The sequence below is a fragment of the Carassius gibelio genome, chromosome B15 (assembly GCF_023724105.1).
Source record: "Carassius gibelio isolate Cgi1373 ecotype wild population from Czech Republic chromosome B15, carGib1.2-hapl.c, whole genome shotgun sequence".
Lineage (NCBI taxonomy): Eukaryota > Metazoa > Chordata > Actinopteri > Cypriniformes > Cyprinidae > Carassius > Carassius gibelio.
The window spans coordinates 17,575,878-17,594,362 of NC_068410.1; the positions used below are offsets into that span (position 1 = coordinate 17,575,878).

The 18,485-nt window shown below is 36.1% G+C and overlaps 2 protein-coding genes and 1 long non-coding RNA gene across 3 annotated transcripts; 2 read left to right on the forward strand and 1 right to left on the reverse strand.

Annotated features, from left to right (window-relative positions):
- Positions 1 to 28: 28 nt before the first annotated feature.
- On the reverse strand, positions 29 to 1,088 carry LOC127972201 (uncharacterized). The gene is made up of 3 exons (XR_008157032.1): positions 442 to 1,088; positions 282 to 348; positions 29 to 173 (listed from the first exon to the last, which is right to left on the reverse strand). It is a non-coding gene; the product is annotated as an uncharacterized LOC127972201 (long non-coding RNA).
- A 1,651-nt stretch (positions 1,089 to 2,739) lies between these two features.
- Positions 2,740 to 9,867, forward strand: LOC127972365 (kelch-like protein 17). The gene is made up of 5 exons (XM_052575812.1): positions 2,740 to 3,251; positions 4,382 to 4,535; positions 5,722 to 5,800; positions 6,256 to 6,483; positions 6,570 to 9,867. Exons 1-5 carry the CDS (start codon positions 3,249 to 3,251, stop codon positions 8,092 to 8,094), a joined length of 1,989 nt encoding a protein of 662 aa, XP_052431772.1. The 5' UTR covers positions 2,740 to 3,248; the 3' UTR covers positions 8,095 to 9,867.
- A 780-nt stretch (positions 9,868 to 10,647) lies between these two features.
- slc5a2 (solute carrier family 5 member 2) lies at positions 10,648 to 18,357 on the forward strand. The gene is made up of 15 exons (XM_052575813.1): positions 10,648 to 10,815; positions 10,938 to 11,009; positions 12,005 to 12,109; positions 12,237 to 12,296; positions 12,407 to 12,511; positions 12,626 to 12,731; positions 13,016 to 13,096; positions 13,625 to 13,836; positions 15,439 to 15,574; positions 15,673 to 15,780; positions 15,895 to 16,045; positions 16,834 to 17,002; positions 17,098 to 17,313; positions 17,396 to 17,531; positions 17,842 to 18,357. Exons 1-15 carry the CDS (start codon positions 10,717 to 10,719, stop codon positions 18,054 to 18,056), a joined length of 1,971 nt encoding a protein of 656 aa, XP_052431773.1. The 5' UTR covers positions 10,648 to 10,716; the 3' UTR covers positions 18,057 to 18,357.
- The last annotated feature ends 128 nt before the right edge of the window (positions 18,358 to 18,485 follow it).

Below are 18,485 nucleotides of genomic sequence, written 5' to 3' on the forward strand. Positions count from 1 at the left end.
AAATCAATTTAAAAGTATTTAGGCTTGCCTGAGTGATGCTGAAACAACCAGGTTTAGTTTTTCACCCAGGAGAAACTGCTTCCTGTGGAACAGTCTCCATGAAGAATGATCTCTTGATCCTGGATCCTTGCTGCCATCCACGCAGAGATGATTTGGAGGATATGTGGTTGTGTCTAAAGGGTAATGAATCAATGTTACAAGAATACTGATAGCAGCACTATTGATCCTGTACCTTATGTAAATGTTTTCAGTACTGAACAAGTCAGGAACCAAATTAGTACCAGTTCTTGAAACCCATCTCTACTTGTAATAGTTGTCTTGTTGCTGCTGCCCAGACTGTCTCTTCCCCTGATGATAAATATATGTGCTCATTTTAAAGCAATAAATAATACATTTAAATTACTAGGTGTTAACAAATATATTTCCTTATAAGGAACTCACTGAATCATGGACTCAACTGGTGGTTGTCAGGCCCTAAGAAAGTGAACAATTTGTTTACTTTTTGTGAAACGAAAGTATCAGATCAATTTGAGAATTAAACTAGCATTAAAAAGCATGCATGTGAAAAACACCATCAACACCAATAATGAACAGATGACAGAATTTACAAGCCTGCCACTTGAGGGAGAAAAGGGGAAATTATTAATCCCACATAACGTTACACTGAACATGATTTCGGCAGCCTCGGTCTAATTAACGTTAACCTTTATATTTAACGTTATATCGGATTATATTCAAGTTCACTGCATTGATAGCATGAGCATCATCAAGCTCGAGCAGCAGGTAAGTTATTCAAACAAACTAATTAACGTTACTACGGTTAAAAATTTAATTATTAGAAAGTTAACACTGTATAGTTTATAGTGATAAATTTCAAATAATTTAAAACAGGTAAGGTTAAATTCGATTTTAACAGTTACCGTTACCTTAGACCACCTCTGAGACTGCTTTTGAGCTAATTAACCAAACGGAGCATTTATTTATTAAATTGAAAGAGAAAACCTACAAAAATACAAAACACTACTCCTCTTTGATGGTATTTAACGTTATATCAAGTTAAAATCTATGAATAAAAGTAGATTTATAGGACTTACCTTTCCTCCGTGTCCGTCCGCTGGAAGTTGACCGTTACAAAATGACGGGCACGCGCACGTCGCGCACTTCACTCAGAAAGTGACGTGCGCTGCTAGTTTAAGGTTTAAATGTTAATTTGTTCCGTACTCTCTTTCATTAACAAACATTATCACCATTTGCTAAGTAAATTGTTTATTTTATTGTTCTTAAACTGATGACACATATATATATATATATATATATATATATATATATATATATATATATATATATATATATATATATATATATATATAATTATTTTAACATGCTTGATTAATTTTTTTGTATATTTCCCAAAGAAAATGCTGTTCAAATGGTATCTTAATAATAATAATACATCTAGTGCAATAATATTAAAAGTTATCTGAAGACCAGCTGACCACGTCGCTACAACGTCCCCAATGGTACTAACTAGCGACGTCTTTTGAGTACGTGCCCACGACGTTTCTGGGAAGTTAGCCAAGATTAAAAAAAATGGAACTTTACCACGACGTCCTTACAACGTTGCCATAAAGTAATGTCGCGCTGACCAAATGACGACTAACTGGCGACGTGCTCACAACGTTCTGTGTTTGCTGGGAACACACTTCTTTTGTGACATTTCGGTCTCTCGCTTCCGGGAGAAGTGCCCTTAAGACCCATATAAGTAAATTCCGCTCCATCTAACGTCACACAGACTCATACTCGAAAAAAAACTTTCAGAAATTTATGACAAACCAGAAGAGGCATTTTTGGAACAAAAATACTCCTTCAAACGTACAACTTAATTTTTGAAACTTTGTCCATGTTTAGCATGGGAATCCGACTCTTTAATAATGTAAAAAACTCAGTATGCATGAAATAGCATTTCACCCCCCCCTCAAAGGGTCTGAAAAGTCGCTAAATCTAGCAACAAAGTCGCTAAGTTGGCAACACTGCGCAGATCGCCTTATTATCCTCCCCCTTCTCCTCCTTCACCGCATCCGTCTCCTCGCACACATGCTGATATGATTCATTCGTGTATTTCGGTGGAAATTAGTTTTGGTAATCATACAGAAATACATAAGACTTTTCTTGTATTATTGAACCGTTTGTACGACCAGTTTGGCAAGAACATTATGTTTTTACGTAGGGTAATAAAATTAATTAATTTAATCAATTAAATAAATTGATTAAATAAATGTAATATTTTATTATGGCTAAAAAGATTTATTTGCATTTTTATTTTTCATCATCTTTTGTAAAAGAAAGTCATTGTGAAATACACAAATCCTAGGTTTCACTCTCAGAATAAAGATATTATTTACTACAAAGACATATTTTCTTTTTCTTCTTTTTTCTGTTTATTGCACACAACACGTCCATTAACAATGTCCTTGGAACAATACATTTTAAGGTGAGGAAACTTCGTAAATATCAAGCCATAATGCAGCATAGCCTACATACAAAATACATTATCAGTAGTTTCAGAATTGTCACTAAATACGAGTGAATAAATAAATATTCAAGTATTTATTTGATCAAGTCAAAATCTTCGTCGTAAGATTTCACTGCATGGATATAATCAGTTAATCAATGAATGAATTGAAATGAATTTCTTCGGCTTTGGGAGTCACAAATTCAAAGTTCTCGGAAACGGAAGTAAATATCCGTCACATCCGGTAAATTGGTCAATGAGCAAAGCGGAAGTTTAGTGTGTTGTTCCGGCAAGTGACAGAAAACCCCTCAGCTTGCTTCGCCTCCAATCATGGAGCAATGTTGGCACTTGTGAGCAATAGTTGACATTACTGATCAAACAATCACTTGTTTCCCCCAGGACTGCGTATTCTCTGGGCCAGTCCGGATTACTAGCCCTTTAATAGTCTGCATGGAGCCGTGCTCGACAGTGTGGATGTATCAGGCGCTCGTGTATATTTTTGTGCTCATATGCTAAGGATGGACAACACACCGTAATGAGCCGATCAAGTTGCGCTGAAACTACCCAGGAAGGTCAAGGCGTTGTAAACGGGCCGTCTGTTTCATCGTGGCGCCCTGAAATTCTTGATACACAAAATCGAACTCCAGACATCCCAAGAATTAAGAGAGCATCTATCACCCAGATTTGTACCGCTGGGGTCAACTCTCACACTCTCTGATAGAAAGCTTCACCTCTCATGGTAATATTTAAAAAAGAAAAAATTAAACGATTTTATTGGGCAAGAGTTTTATGCTCTGTTCGGCTGTTATTGTATTTGGGTGGAGTACCAATTTCGTTTTGCAGTGTAGTATTAATATTTATATTCATAGGGTGCATGAAGAATCGGGTTACTTTGGCAATCCCATTACTAATATTCTGATCAACAAATGGCTTTTGGGAAATGTTATGATGAGGGAAGAATCCTGGATATAGCATTGTTAAATAAATAAAAATATACCCTGTCCATAAACCTCATAAGAAAGTCTCAGAAATGTCTGGAGTGAGCATATTTTAAAAGGAAATATTATTGTTTCTATTTGTGTTCAATCAATGTTACTGCTTATACAGAGAGTTCCTTAAATATCTTTGAAATCCTGAAATATACCAGCTGTTCTTATTCTGTATTTTATTTATATGTACTAAAATAGGTTTTCTATCTTTATTGTTCATTAATATATGGTGTTTTTGATGAAAAGTAACAGCTGAGGTTATGCCATACATGTAAGGGTTAGACTGTTAGATGTAAGCTATCCGAGGCACTCCCATACAAGGCCTCAGAAAACCTGCTGAGTACTGGCCTTCTCTTTCTGTCACACAGAAGTATAAGCTATGTTGTCTTTTTTTTATTTTTATCTCACTTTAATGTTTCAAATTTAGCCTTTGAATATTATAAGAAACAACTTGTGAATAATGCCCCTTTCTGTGGTCAAGGTCAGTAGGCCTGGAAAAGGTCTAGGAAGTCAAAAGAAATTAATTAAAACAGTTTACATGTGTAAATTGTAAACTGTTCATTTGATTATCTAGTCATCAATGATAAATTATTTTGGCGTTCCTTTACTCTGTTTTGCTTAGTCATTTTGTAGCTCTCAGATGTATGTTTCAGTCAGAGAGACTGCCCTGGATTGCAGTTTCCAGTCATATACTTTGAATTGATCATTTTGAGTGGCCGGACTTTAACTCTGCAGGTGAATTTCCACACATTATGTGTGTATGGATGTTCAGTTCAGCCCTAGAATCTATAAATGTGATCACAGCATTATACTGTCACTATATGAGCATTTTATAAATGACATGTTATAAACAATGTATTTTTAAATTAACTTGCCACAGATGAATACTGTCAGAGGTGGTGCAGTTACCTGGCGACCACAGCCATGGCAGGATGCAGATAGAGGTGGTGGAGAGCCTCTCTCGGATAGTGACTCAGAGGAAGAGGATTTTCCTGATGACTACTCTACTCCCTTGGGGGAATATGTAACTCAGGGTGAGACAATGGTTGTAGTTTTGATCATTGATTGTTGGACAATGGGATTCCTTAAAATAAAGTTTTATGTTTGATAAAAAAAAAGAAAAGAAAAGCTCAAATGTAAAATGAAGAAAAATTTAACATTTTGTAACTATTCAAATAAAGGTGTAATTTAAATTATAATTAAAAATAATCAGATTAGAATTGCATTGCATTTTATTTAGTTCCCTTTAAGCCCTACAGATCTGCGATAAGAAGTAAACAAAAACTTTTCAGTACTTCAAAAACAATGAAACAACATTACATTTATCAAATATGTCTATGTAACATTCATGAGGTGAAGGGTGAGGTGTCCAAGTTGCAACATCTAACTACTGGGGTGCCTCAGGGCTCAGTTCTTGGACCACCTTTCTTCTCTGTCTACATGGCATTCAGAAACATAGCTTTTCATATCACTGATATGCTGATGATACTTAGCTCTACCTCTCATTCCATCCTTATGATCCAACGATAGCTGCTCACATAAGATTCAAGGCAGTGATGTTTGCCTACAAAACCACCACTGGCTCTGCACCCCTTTACCTAAATTCATTACTTCAGACTTAAGTGCCCTCTAGAAGCTTATGTTCAGCAAATGAACGTCGCTTTATTGTGCCATCCCAAAGAGTCACAAATTCACTTTGACAGACTTTTACATTACGTTTCCTCTTGGTGGAATGACCTGCCCAAGTTGTTTCGAGCAGCCTTAGTCCTTAGCCATCTTCAAGAATCGACTAAAAACACATCTCTTCCATCTTTTTTTGACCCTCTATCTCTAGCACTCTCTATTCTAATTCTGTTCTTAAAAAAAAAAAAAACGAACTAGCTTCTCTATTCTTTTTGTATTCTATTTGTATTGTTTTATTTTCATTTATTATACAAGTTACAAAAAGGTAAAAGAAGGCCTCTAACACTAGCTTGCTCTATTCTTTTTCTATTCTATGTGTTTTCTTTTAATTTATATAATAAAAAAAAACACCTTGCTACGTGTACTGCATTAGGCTAACTGAGACTTGTCATAAAACTTATTGTTTTGTTGATTTTAATTTGCTTCCATTGGATAAAAGCATTTTCTAAATGTTAATGTAACTGTGATTAGAACATAGATTAATCATTTAGCCACCTTTTTAACAACTTAGTTTTTTCTCTTTGCATTCTCATTCAGGGTTAAAACAGCTGCTTGATGCTCAGCAGTTGTGTGATGTCACGCTTGTGGTGGAGGGAAAAAAGTTTATGTGTCACAGGTAGGTTTTATGGTTTCAGCTTTTAAGGTTATCTGGTTGTAATATTGAATGTAAAAAAATGTTTTTTCAGAACATGAATACTTTCAAATATTTCAGTCTAATGGCCCCAGCTATTAAACTGCATAATGAATATTAAATAATGAAGAAGATTATAATTATATGTATTTCAGTATAATGAATGATATACAGTACCATTCAGTTTGTAAGATGTTTTTTTTTAACAAATTGCTTTTATTCAGCAAGGATGCATTCAATTTATCAAAAGTGACAAAAAAGACATTTATGATGTTACGAAAGACTTTTATTTTAAATAAACATTTTTCTTTAGAAATTTCTATCCATCAAAAAAGCAGCAAAATTGTTTTTTACATTGATAATATAGAAGTGTTTCTTCAGCAGCACGTAACATAAAAAAAACTGTTCTGTTTTGACGTCTGCTGTTTTTCTTTTTTCAGAGTTCTTTTAGCAGCAGTCAGTCCATATTTTCGTGCCATGTTTACCAGCCCTCTCGTAGAGTCTCGTCTTACTGAGATCCGACTGGAGGAGGTGACACCTTCTGTTATGGAGACCGTTATCCACTTTGTGTATACAGGAGAAGCAGGTCTTAGTCTTGATACAGCAGAGGACTTGTTTGTAGCAGCCAATCGTCTTCAAGTGATGCCCTTGCAGGACCTTTGCTCTAGGTAAAATGTAGATGTGATCCTATTGTAATTGTTCTACTTTGTATCTTGTCTTGCTGATGCTCACATTTTATTTTCCTGTTTGTTAGATTCCTTTTTGAACACCTGTCTGTGGAGAATTGCCTGGGAATGTACTCTCTGGCTCGTTCACATCATGACCAGCTGCTTCTTCGGGCTTCTTTGAGACTGGTGGGCCAGCATTTCCCTCGAGTAGCCCGGCAGCGAGATTTCCTCCTGTTGGACCCAGGAACTCTTGGCAGCTTGTTGGAGTCGGATCGATTGGGTGTGGAGTCTGAGACTGAAGTATATGATGCAGCAAGGCGCTGGGCAGAAAACCAGCCGGCTGATCGCTACAGTCACATGCCCAATTTGTTACGCCATTTACGCCCCGGTCTTTTCGGCCCTGAAGAGAGCCACCGAATGAACCAAGAACTTGGACTTCGAGCCAGTACAGAGGGCATGGGAGGACCATTAAGGCCTCGAGAAGGCATGTATGAGAAGAAAATAGTCTGTGTAGACCTTAAGCCAAGAGAGAATGAGTCTTTACAGGAAAGGGACTTCACAGTGGATTGCTTCGACCCTCGTACAGGAAAGTGGGAGAAGCTGGCAGCCTTGGGCTCGCTGCTTTGTCCTGGCTGCACTGCTGTTGGAAGTCGACTCTTTGTGGCGGGAGGCATCCTGCGGAGTTCTGAGGTCTCCTCAGCACTTCATGAGTACGATGTCGTGCTAAACCGTTGGATTGTACAGCCATTGATGGCTGAACCACGTGCAATGTTAGGTCTTCTTGGCTGCGGAGGTTTTTTATACGCTCTTGGTGGCTGTAACCGAGCAGCCTTTCTGGACACATCTGAAAGATTTGACCTTAACACACTGACCTGGGCATCAGGACCTCGTTTACCATTGCCATTGCGTTCTTTTGCCTGCGCTGCCCTCCGCTGTCGTCTCTACTTGCTTGGTGGTACCACACTGGAGCAGAGCAGGGCTGTGGTGCATGCTGGCGTGCTTATATACCATACAGTTACAAATACTTGGAGCCGCGTCGCCCTAGACTCTGGCGCCACCTGCCTGGCTGGAGGCGTGGCAGTACGTGGCGGCGTTTGTGCAATTGGTGGTTACTTGCGTGATGCCGCCAAGTTCCTCAATGGCAACTACACCCAGGCTGAACCACTAGATGCCACAGGACGTGTGTTGTTCTTCCGAGAAGGAAGAGGATCAGGAGTAGAACGGGAGGTGGCTGTTGGAGTAGAGAGAGGGGGTGGTGGTAGTGACCGTGCGCCTAGTCCGGTGGTTTTTCCTGGCCTGCCAAGGCGGATTGCAGCTGGAGGTGTGGCTAGATGGAAACGCAGGATATATGTGTTGGGTGGTGAGAATGGATCGAGATTTTATGATAGCGTCTACTGCTGGAAACCTGGCTGGCGAAGCTGGGTCCAAAGGCGGGAGAAATTACCAGGGGAAACAGGAGGAGTTAGCCAGTTTGGATGTACCACACTGAAGTTCCCAAAAAAACACATTTTAGCACGTCTTCGTGCTGCCCAACAGAAACGGGGGAAAGAGAAACGACCGACACGGTCATGCAGAATCATGCGGATTGACAGGACAAATCAGGAAGTGTGAATTTTTATTTTTTATTTTTTTTCAGTGAAACTTATGGGCATTTTGGAAACATTCATGCACCTACTTTTACATTATTACTCTTGGATGATGTCTAGATGTTTTGAAATTATTTCACTTCTGCAAGCAGAATGGAAGTTTTTGTTTACGAAGTATTGACAGAAAATATACATAACATTTGGATATGATTTTAGAATGTTTTGATTCCCAAATTTGAACTTAGAAATGTTATCGTCCTGTTAAATAATAAAACTGTTCGAATCACAGCAAAAACAAGTTATACACAAGCTTGACTCAATCAGGAAAAAAATCATTGATGTTCATTTGAACCTTTTTGGTTAAAGTTATTGCTATGATGCTGAATGTAGTTTTACACACATTAAAACATCTGGATTTCTACCATAACAGCGGTTGATAAAGTCATAGCTTAATATGGGATCTCTTCAAATTGAAGCTTCCAATCTTTTATTACATTTTTTTAATGATTACAGTGGTTTCAAATTACACTTATTTTCAACTGCTGTCAAGCAGCAACATTTGATTCATCCAGGTTTTCGTTCAACTAGCATTTCTATACTGTATCCCAAAATTTGCATGAAAATATAATAAAATAAAATGGTGGATGGAAAAACCATCATGTGAATGAAATTTGCATAATGTGATTAATAAATGTATACAATTCATTTGAGGTGGATGATTTTTTTTTATTATTATTTGGTTATGGGTAACTACAGTGGAAATACATTTAAAGATCAAATTATAAGATATGTATTCAGAAGATATGAGATTAAATAAATGCTTGGAGAAGAAGAAAAAAAATCATGTTGCTCTAGCCAGTCTGAAATTTGATCTTGGAGATGATTGCTAGCACACATGAAGTCTGTTAAGAGTGTTATGTAAGCATGCACATTCGAAACCACACGCATTTTATTACATTTAATAAAGGAGCAGATTTCCCATTGACTACAATTTCCATTTCTATTTTTTTTTTCAACATATGTTGCAAATTGTGATATTGTTTTGTGTCATGCAATCACTAATGTGATAACATAGACCCAGATAATAACCGCTGATGAACAACATCATGTAATTCTAAATGATGTTGCTATTCAGATTTAATGTTGCAAACCCTACTGTATTTAAATTAACCCGTAAATCACAAATGCATTTACTAGAACTGTCCCAAATTCATGCTTATTTGATGCCAGAAATTCTTTTGAAATAAAGAGACACACTTTCTCTTTCTGAAATTGTCTTTTTATCTCATATTACTGAACTAACATTGAACAATAATGCAACAAAACATGAGTCTTAACATACATAATCCATGTTATAGTCCTTTAGTATCTTGTGTGATTTTTGTGGGGTCCTCTTGAATTTGGACACCTCTGGAAGGGTTAATGATGACAGTGATTGATTTTCTGCACATTGTTGTAATGGACTTCAGCTTGCCCTCAATAAAGTGGATCAGTTTACATATCTGTTGTGCTTTAAATGCATCTTTTTGGGTTTAGCTGGTCATCTGAAATGTTTTAAAGCATAGACTCGCAATAGAAACCAAATGACTGCTTTTTGTATGATTGTTTTCATTTTATTTTCAGTTATTGTAATTTTGTCTTACAGTAACATTTTCGCAGAGACAAAAGGACTCTGTATTTTCATCTGATGTCAAACAGGTCTGTTTGTTTTTAAAGACCTACAATTGTCAAATATTGAACATTCTCTGAATGAAAAGTCTGTGCTCTGGTTTACATTAAATAAATTGAACAGAAGTTTCTTTGTTGCTTGTCCTGCAAATATAAGCGAGTTGTTGTTGCATTTGAAAAGCAGTGAAATAGTTATATTGTCACATACCAAAGTTCAGGATTATTAACCAGACCTTAGTGACAGAGCTGATGCATTCACAAGCTCATCATCCATGAAAGAGTCCCCCCCACCCCACCCTTAGTTATTTCCAAATATGGTTAGAAATGTACTGTTGGGAACATAATTTTAGGATTTTGTGAGAAACAGACATGTTCATTTATAAAAAGAAAAAGCTATTCTTCTTATATCAGCATAAAGAAAAACTGCAAAATAATGTTTTATGACATAATTTAGCCAGTTACTCTAATTATGCTTGTATAATACTGTAATAAGGCAAAGGCAAAAGTTTCGTAAGTCTATTTTAATACATAAGAAATAAACACAATAAAATGATGTTATTAATGAAAATACTTTAATTAATTGTAATTTTTTTATGATGACATTTTGAACAGTGCTCATGGGTGTTTCTTTCTCTTTTGAATTTTTTAAATACTTTTTCATATGCTTTTTTATCATAAAATTCTGTAATTAAAGTTTTAAAATGTAAGCACTATACTGTTTTGTTTTCTACTAGAAGTACCACAGCATTAGTTAAGGTTTAAGTTTAGCATTTAAATTCTTTTAGTGGCTAGTAATAAGTTAATTATTGTTAATAATATTCCTTCATCAGCTTTTTTGGCATGTGGGCAAAGATCATGGATTTTACCCTCAAATCCTGTATGAAGAAATGTTTTCCTCCTCAAGTGCCTTATCTGTTGGATGCTTCAGGTATTGTCATCTCATAAATGATATCAGCATCGTGTCTGTCTGACTTCAAAAATGGAAAACACTACAGCGAAACACATAACCATCAACAATCCAGCTGACATCAGTGTAATCGTTGGCTATTTCATGGTGGTTATTGCAGTAGGAATTTGGGTTAGTAAAAGTTTGTTCTTGTGTGTTTTAACATTTAAAAAAAATTATATGTCTGTTAAAAGAACTACATTTTTAATTTGTGTATAATGTAGTAAAAAAATGTTATCTTTTTTTTATCTCAGTCTACATTTAGGACTAATCGTGGCACAGTAGGCGGCTACTTTCTTGCAGGTCGGACCATGGTATGGTGGCCTGTGAGTATTAAATATAAAATTTTAATAATTATAAGCAGTGTTGGGGAAAGTTACTTTTAAAAGTAATGCATTACAGTTTTGCGATACTCCCTAAAAACGAAAATAATTACGTTACTTAGTAACTTTTTATGAAAAGTAATGTTTCGTTACTTTTGCATTACTTTTGAAATATGAGCAGGGCTTGAGTGTTTTTAATATAAGAACTTATTTTTATATTAAATATAAAAGCTCTTTCATGACAAAAACTGTAATGAATAAACCTCAAGCTGAAAGAAAAGTAAATTCACATATTTACAGTAGAACACAGGAGAACTCTTCAGCAATAAAACAAATAAAATAAATTGAAGCACAATTGTTAGTTTATCTAAAGTCATTTTTGCTAATTTATATGGTTGAACTGGATCACCAAAGGTAAGCCACAAAGACATTAGTTAATAAAATGGGATTAAATACATTTGTTTTATTTAACATATTTAATTATTGCAGGTTTTTGTCATATTCTGAGTTTGCATTAAACTGTTTTAATTCATTTTGATGAATACTAAATCAGTTTTTTGTTTGTTTGTTTTTTTTCAAGTGGGATGAATTAATGCATGTTCACATTTAGTCTAGAACATCATGTTCAGACAGTGCCTCTGTACTTCCGATTTATCCCAATATGGACATCCCAATATTTATCCCCCCTTTTTTGAAAAAGTAACTCAGATATTTAATTGTAAATGAAAAAGTAATGCGTTACTTTACTAGTTACTTGAAAAAAGTTATCTGATTACGTAACTCGCGTTACTTGTAATGCGTTACCCACAACAATGATAAATTTAATTAAAAACAATTTTTTTTTTTTTATTATTATTTTTTTTTTTACAGATTAGTCGTTTTTAAATGTTGTCACTATTTACATGAAAATAAATGTTGTGACTCTATCTAAAGATTTCAATGCTTATTTTAAAGCTTTCTACTTCTATGTATGTATTTCTCTCACACCACACACACAGGTGGGAACTTCTCTTTTTGCGAGCAACATTGGAAGTGGTCATTTTGTTGGTCTTGCAGGAACAGCAGCTGCAAGTGGAATAGCTGTCGGTGGTTTCGAATGGAATGTAAGCTCTATTATATATATAGAGAGAGCGAGAGAGAGAGCGAGAAATAAATATTGTGTTTTGTCATTGGTAAAGTTCAGATCAGATTTTGATTCCATTATTCATTTCAAACATTTCTGTTCCACAGGCATTATTTATTGTTTTGTTGCTGGGCTGGGTGTTTGTCCCTGTTTATTTAACTGCAGGGGTATGTAATTTTTTTTTTTTTTTTTTTTTTAAGTGATATTTTAGATAAAAAATGTTCATTTGAATAATATGAGTGAATTTCTTTTTCTTTTCTTTTTTTTTTTACAAAAGGTGATTACGATGCCTCGGTACCTCAAGAAAAGATTTGGAGGATCTAGAATTAGCTTGTATCTCTCTGTCATTTCACTGTTCCTTTACATCTTCACAAAGATTTCCGTAAGTATAAACACGTCTTGATAATATAAAACACTAAAGAATCATAATATGCGCTTTGCTACATGCAAAAAGGGCACCGATTCACTCCCTCTGTGAATCTCTCACTGAACACAGGTTGACATGTTCTCAGGAGCTGTTTTTATACAGCAGGCTCTTGGCTGGAATATCTATGTTGCAGTGATTGCCCTGCTCTGCATTACAGCACTCTATACAGTCACAGGTAAAATCAGATACTGATCAGTCTCATCCAATCTACATTTTTAAACAACTTTTTTACAACTTTAAAGCTTAAAATATTGAAGACAAAGATTTCGTCAGATCATGCATTTCTCGGGAAACAAACCCATGACCGTGACATTATTCTATTGTTTGAACTATATGAATGCTTATAATCATTAGAAAACAATCAGCTTTGGACAGACAATATATTATAGATATTAAATAGCCTTTTTGAAACAAATAATATTGTAATGCATTCAAATTTGACATGCAATGTCTCTGTAGGAGGACTGGCTGCATTGATGTATACAGACACTGTCCAAACCTTTGTAATCATTGCTGGAGCCTTCGTCCTAATGGGATTCTGTATGTACCAACTGCTTATCCAAATGCATTGTCTCATCATTATTCACAGTTTAATGACAGCTTACATATGTCACAATATAATGAGACAGCACATGCGCTTCTTATTTGTTTATTTTACTAAGTTAACTATGAGCTAATTTGTTTAAATTTTTTAATGTTTTATCCTTATTTTTAATTGTGCATTGCACTGTGTTTTAGGGTGAAAAGAAATGACTGTTCAGCTAAAGGTTGAATATTTTGCATATATTGCATCTGTATTCAGTCCACACTTATGAACTAGGTAAAGGGAATGAAATAATAGTCATTTATTTGGATAGGCGAGCAGACACAACTGACAGCACACCTGGGGAATGTGGTCAGACTTTTGTCTCAAAATCATACTGTACATAATGAATGTGCAAAAGTTTTTTTTTTTTTTACATTAACAAAGAAACAAAAATGTACAAATATTTGTGTAAATAACTTGTCCATACAAATGAACTACTATATAATAAACTGCTACTTGTGTTGTCCCCCATTTGTTAATAGCCTTCTATGAAGTTGGAGGATACAATGCTTTACTGGATAAATATAGTTTATCTTTGCCATCTCAGAGGAGTTTGAACATTTCTGAGCAATGTTACACACCACGTGAGGATGCCTTTCATTTACTTAGAGATCCCACGACTGGGGACCTGCCATGGCCCGGTGTGTTATTTGGCATTGCAATTATTGGTAGCTGGTACTGGTGTACTGATCAGGTAAGGACAGGACATTTTAAGGATAAATATATATAAAACAATGTATGCATATATACTGAATATACAGGTGCATCTTGATTAATTAGAATGTCATGGAAAAGTTCATTTCAGTAATTAAACTCAAATTCTGAAACTTGTGTAATAAATAAATTCAATGCACACATACTGAAGTAGTTTAAGTCTTTGGTTCTTTTAATTGTGATGATTTTGGCTCACATTTAACAAAAACCCACCAATTTACTCAACCAATTAGAATACTTCTTAAGACCAAAAAAACATTGTTAGTGAATGGTTGGCCTTCTGGAAAGTACATATACTCAATACTTGGTAGGGGATCCTTTTGCTTTAATTACTGTCTCAATTCAGCGTGGCATGGAGGTGATCAGTTTGTGGCACTGCTGAGGTGGTATAGAAGCCCAGGTTTCTTTGGCAGTGGCCTTCAGCTCATCTGTATTTTTTGGTCTCTTGTTTCTCGTTTTCCTCTTGACAATAGCCTATAGTCTCTGTGGGGTTCAGGTCTGGTGAGTTTGCCGGCCAGTCAAGCACACCAACACCATGGTTATTTAACCAACTTTTGGCAGTGTGGGCAGGTACCAAATCCTGCTGGAAAATGAAATCAGCATCTTAAAAAAGTTGGTTAGCAGAAGGAAGCATGAAGTGCTCCAAATTTCTTGGTACACGGGTGCATTGAATTTGGTTTTCAAAAAACACAATGGACCAACACCAGCAGATGACATTGCACCCCACATCATCACAGACTGTGGGAACTTAACACTGGACTTTAAGCAACTTGGGCTATGAGCTTCTCCCCCCTTCCTCCAGACTCTAAGACCTTGGTTTCCAAATGAAATACAAAACTTGCTCACATATGAAAAGAGGACTTTGGACCACTGGGCAACAGTCCAGTTCTTCTTCTCCTTAGCCCAGTTAAGATGCCTCTGATGTTGTCTGTGGTTCAGGAGTGGCTTAACCAGGGGAATACAACAACTGTAGCCAAATTCCTTGACACGTCTGTATGCCTTGATCCCAACCTCAGTCCATTTCTTGTGGAGTCCACTCAAATTCTTGAATAAATTTTGCTTGACAATCCTCATAAGGCTGCGGTTCTCTCGGTTGGTTGTGCATTTTCTGTGAACAGCCAGCTTCTTTGGCAATGAATGTTTGTGGCTTACCCTCCTTGTGTAGGGTGTCAATGATTGTCTTCTGGACAACTGTCAGATCAGCAGTCTTCCCCATGATTGTGTAGCCTAGTGAACCAAACTGAGAGACCATTTTGAAGACTCAGGAAATATTTGCAGGTGTTTTGAGTTGATTAACTGATTGGCATGTCACCATATTCTAATTTGTTGAAATTTGTGTGTTTTTGTTAAATGTGAGCCAAAATCATCACAATTAAAAGAACCAAAGACTTAAACTACTTTAGTCTGTGTGCATTGAATTTATTTAATACACAAGTTTCACAATTTTAGTTGAATTACTGAAATGAACTTCTCTGCAACATTCTAATCTATTGAGATGCACCTGTACAGTGCTATATATATTTATATATAACTCTGCCATCATCCTTGCTTAATTGTTCACATGACATTATGTATTCTACAGGTAATTGTGCAGCGCTGTTTGGCTGCCCGTAGTCTGACGCATGTAAAGGCCGGATGTATATTGTGTGGGTACCTCAAACTTCTCCCTATGTTTCTCATGGTGTTTCCAGGCATGATCAGCAGAGTGCTTTACCCTGGTATGCAATTTATTTTGAACATATTTAATATGAAATATCTTTATAATTACAATCTTTATCAAAGAATACCAGTTATCGTTTATTTATTTAATTCTTAGATGAAGTAGGTTGTGTGGAGCCAAGCATCTGTAAGAAAGTGTGCGGCACAGAAGTTGGCTGCTCCAACATTGCCTACCCCAAATTAGTGGTTTCTATAATGCCAACAGGTAAACAACTTGATTTATTTTTCCAGTGTTTTTAAACTGATAGTATCCCCTACACAAATGAATGTAATTAATTGTCTGTCTATTTTCTTTCTCCTTTAATCAATTCCTAATCAGGTCTCAGAGGTTTAATGCTGGCAGTCATGTTGGCAGCTCTCATGAGCTCACTAGCCTCAATCTTTAACAGCAGTAGCACCTTGTTTACCATGGACATTTGGACTCGTATTCGGCCTCAGGCTAGAGATAAAGAGCTCATGATTGTAGGAAGGTTTGTAACCTTTCAATTTATATCTTTAATAATATGGTATGTTCACAACTAATTCCTGCTTATAAAAGAGTGTTGAGGTATACTGTTTATCTTATAGTACAAATGGCATCAAACTGTTTCTGAATTTACCAATTCTTGTTCTAATTATAACGTTACAGTGAATGATTTTTTTGAGGAACTGTGAAAAAAAATTGTTCAGAAAATAATTAGAATTTGTATACATAACTTGCATCAAGCAACTGTTCTATTTTTGTTACTCTCATGGCAGTTCATAACCTGTTTACATTTGTGGTCAATTTAATTGAGCAAAATCTGCTTACAATCCATTGATGGAAATTCAAATATCCACTAAATAATTTTAAATTTAATTTAATTTTTAATATAACTTAAATTTTTGGCCGCCCTTTTGCGATAGAAATGCTACAGCCTCTTTAATTTCTTCAACAAAAACATGTGGACATCACAACCCTTACCAAAATTAACCATGGTTTTATTATAGTTAAACAGCTAAATTTTATTTTGTGGGATTTCTGAGTGCTTAAGACTATAAAATCAATCAGACAAATGTATTAATAAAATCATAGCCATAGGTAATTGTCTAGAGCTACAATTGTAATTTATAAATAATACAATTTTAATACAATAATACAAGTTGTATTTTGAGGCCTTATATTAGAATTTATTTTTTTATTTTTATTTTTTTTGAAGGAGGGGCGATACTATTTTGCTTAGGGCACCCATTTGGCCAGCAGTGGTCCTGACGTCATATGTATTAACTTGTTTGACAGGGTGTGGATACTCTGCATTGTCGTCATTAGCATTTGTTGGATCCCAGTTGTCCAGGCAGCCCAGAGCGGACAGCTGTTTGATTATATTCAATCTGTGACTAGTTTCTTAGCTCCACCTATTGCAGCAGTCTTCTTCCTTGCCATTTTTATGAAGAGGGTCAATGAGGCAGTAAGTAACTGCTTTAAACATATTTATTCTTTGTTTAATGCCACATCACAACACAAATTTACTAAAAGCTTGCATCTTCACTTATCGCTCCTTAGGGAGCCTTCTGGGGTCTGATGGGAGGACTGGTTATGGGTCTGTGTCGTATGGTACCCGAGTTTGCATATGGCTCAGGAACCTGCCTTATTCCCTCCAACTGCCCAAAACTCATATGTGGAGTTCATTACCTTTACTTTGCAGTGCTGCTCTTCTTCTGCACTGCGATCCTAGTGCTTTTTGTAAGCTACAACACTCCTCCCATAGAGGACAAACATGTAAGGTTTTAGCTACTGCTGAAGCTACTTGAATACTTCTCTGTATTTATAACATTTATAAGACCTTTTTCTCTTTGTCAAGCTCTATCGACTTGTCTTTTCCTTACGCCATTCTAAAGAAGAAAGGGTCGATCTGGACTGCGAAGAGGAGGAACGAGGACGAAAAGCTCGAAGAGAGGCTGATGAAAAGGAAGAGGTCGTAACTGAGGAGGATCAACGTAAGATTGTTTTTGAATAGAATTGTAGATAAAATGTATATTTGTATGTGTAGGTCAGAGGTGTCCAATCCCATACCTGGAGGGGCCACCATCATGCAGAGTTTAGCACCAATACTAATTAAACAACTGAATCATCTAATTAAATTCTTAAGGATTACTACACATTTCCAGGCAAGCGTGTTGGGCAGGTTAGAGGTAAACTTTGCAGAATCCTTGGCCCTTCAGAAGCAGGATTGGACACCTCTGGTGTAGGTCAAACTTACTTCTGTGCGTAATGATACACATTTTGATTATTTTCTCTTTGACGTAGTTGAACGTGGTGACCGATCCATAATGAGGAAGATTATTGGCTGGTTTTGTGGCATAAGTGATACTCAGGCTCCAGAGCCCACGGAGGAGGAAGTGACTGAAGCATCAAAACAGTTACCTGACATAAGTGAAGACCCACTGTGGAAGTATATAGTCAATGCTAATGCTCTGATAATGATGTCTGTGGCTGTTTATTTTTGGGGTTATTATGCGTGAGGGCAAAACAATGATCATAGCTTATAAATCAGTGTTTCCCAACCCTTGTCTTGGGATCAAGAGTCTCCCTAATCAAACATCTGTTTCGCCTAATCAGTCTGAAACCCTTTGAAGTGAGTGTGTCAGACAAGAAGACATCCAAAGTGTGTACTGCTGGGAGAACTACAGGGATGGGAACACTAGATTTAAATTCTAGTCTACAGAATCTGTTAATCAATGACTACGTGATACCATGCGTTAAAAAAAGGAATGGAATGGTTTACCCAAAAATGAATATATAAAAAATAAATTAATGTACGCACTCTCAGGCCTTCAAATTCATTTAAACAGATTTGGAGAATTTTACCTTTACATTAGTTGTTATCAATTGATTGTTAGCAAAAGTGTGCTGTAAGAATGAAAGTCCAAACAGCTGATAGTCCACAAATG

Excerpts from the sequence above, each read along its gene's own strand:
- slc5a2 (XM_052575813.1), top strand. The coding sequence starts at position 10,717 with ATGGAAAACACTACAGCGAAACACATAACCATCAACAATCCAGCTGAC. Across the intron at positions 13,837-15,438 it reads GGTACTGGTGTACTGATCAG|GTAATTGTGCAGCGCTGTTT; the intron begins GTAAGGACAGGA and ends TGTATTCTACAG. Across the intron at positions 15,781-15,894 it reads GGTTTCTATAATGCCAACAG|GTCTCAGAGGTTTAATGCTG; the intron begins GTAAACAACTTG and ends ATTCCTAATCAG.
- LOC127972365 (XM_052575812.1), top strand. Across the intron at positions 4,536-5,721 it reads GGGGGAATATGTAACTCAGG|GGTTAAAACAGCTGCTTGAT; the intron begins GTGAGACAATGG and ends ATTCTCATTCAG. Across the intron at positions 6,484-6,569 it reads TTGCAGGACCTTTGCTCTAG|ATTCCTTTTTGAACACCTGT; the intron begins GTAAAATGTAGA and ends CCTGTTTGTTAG.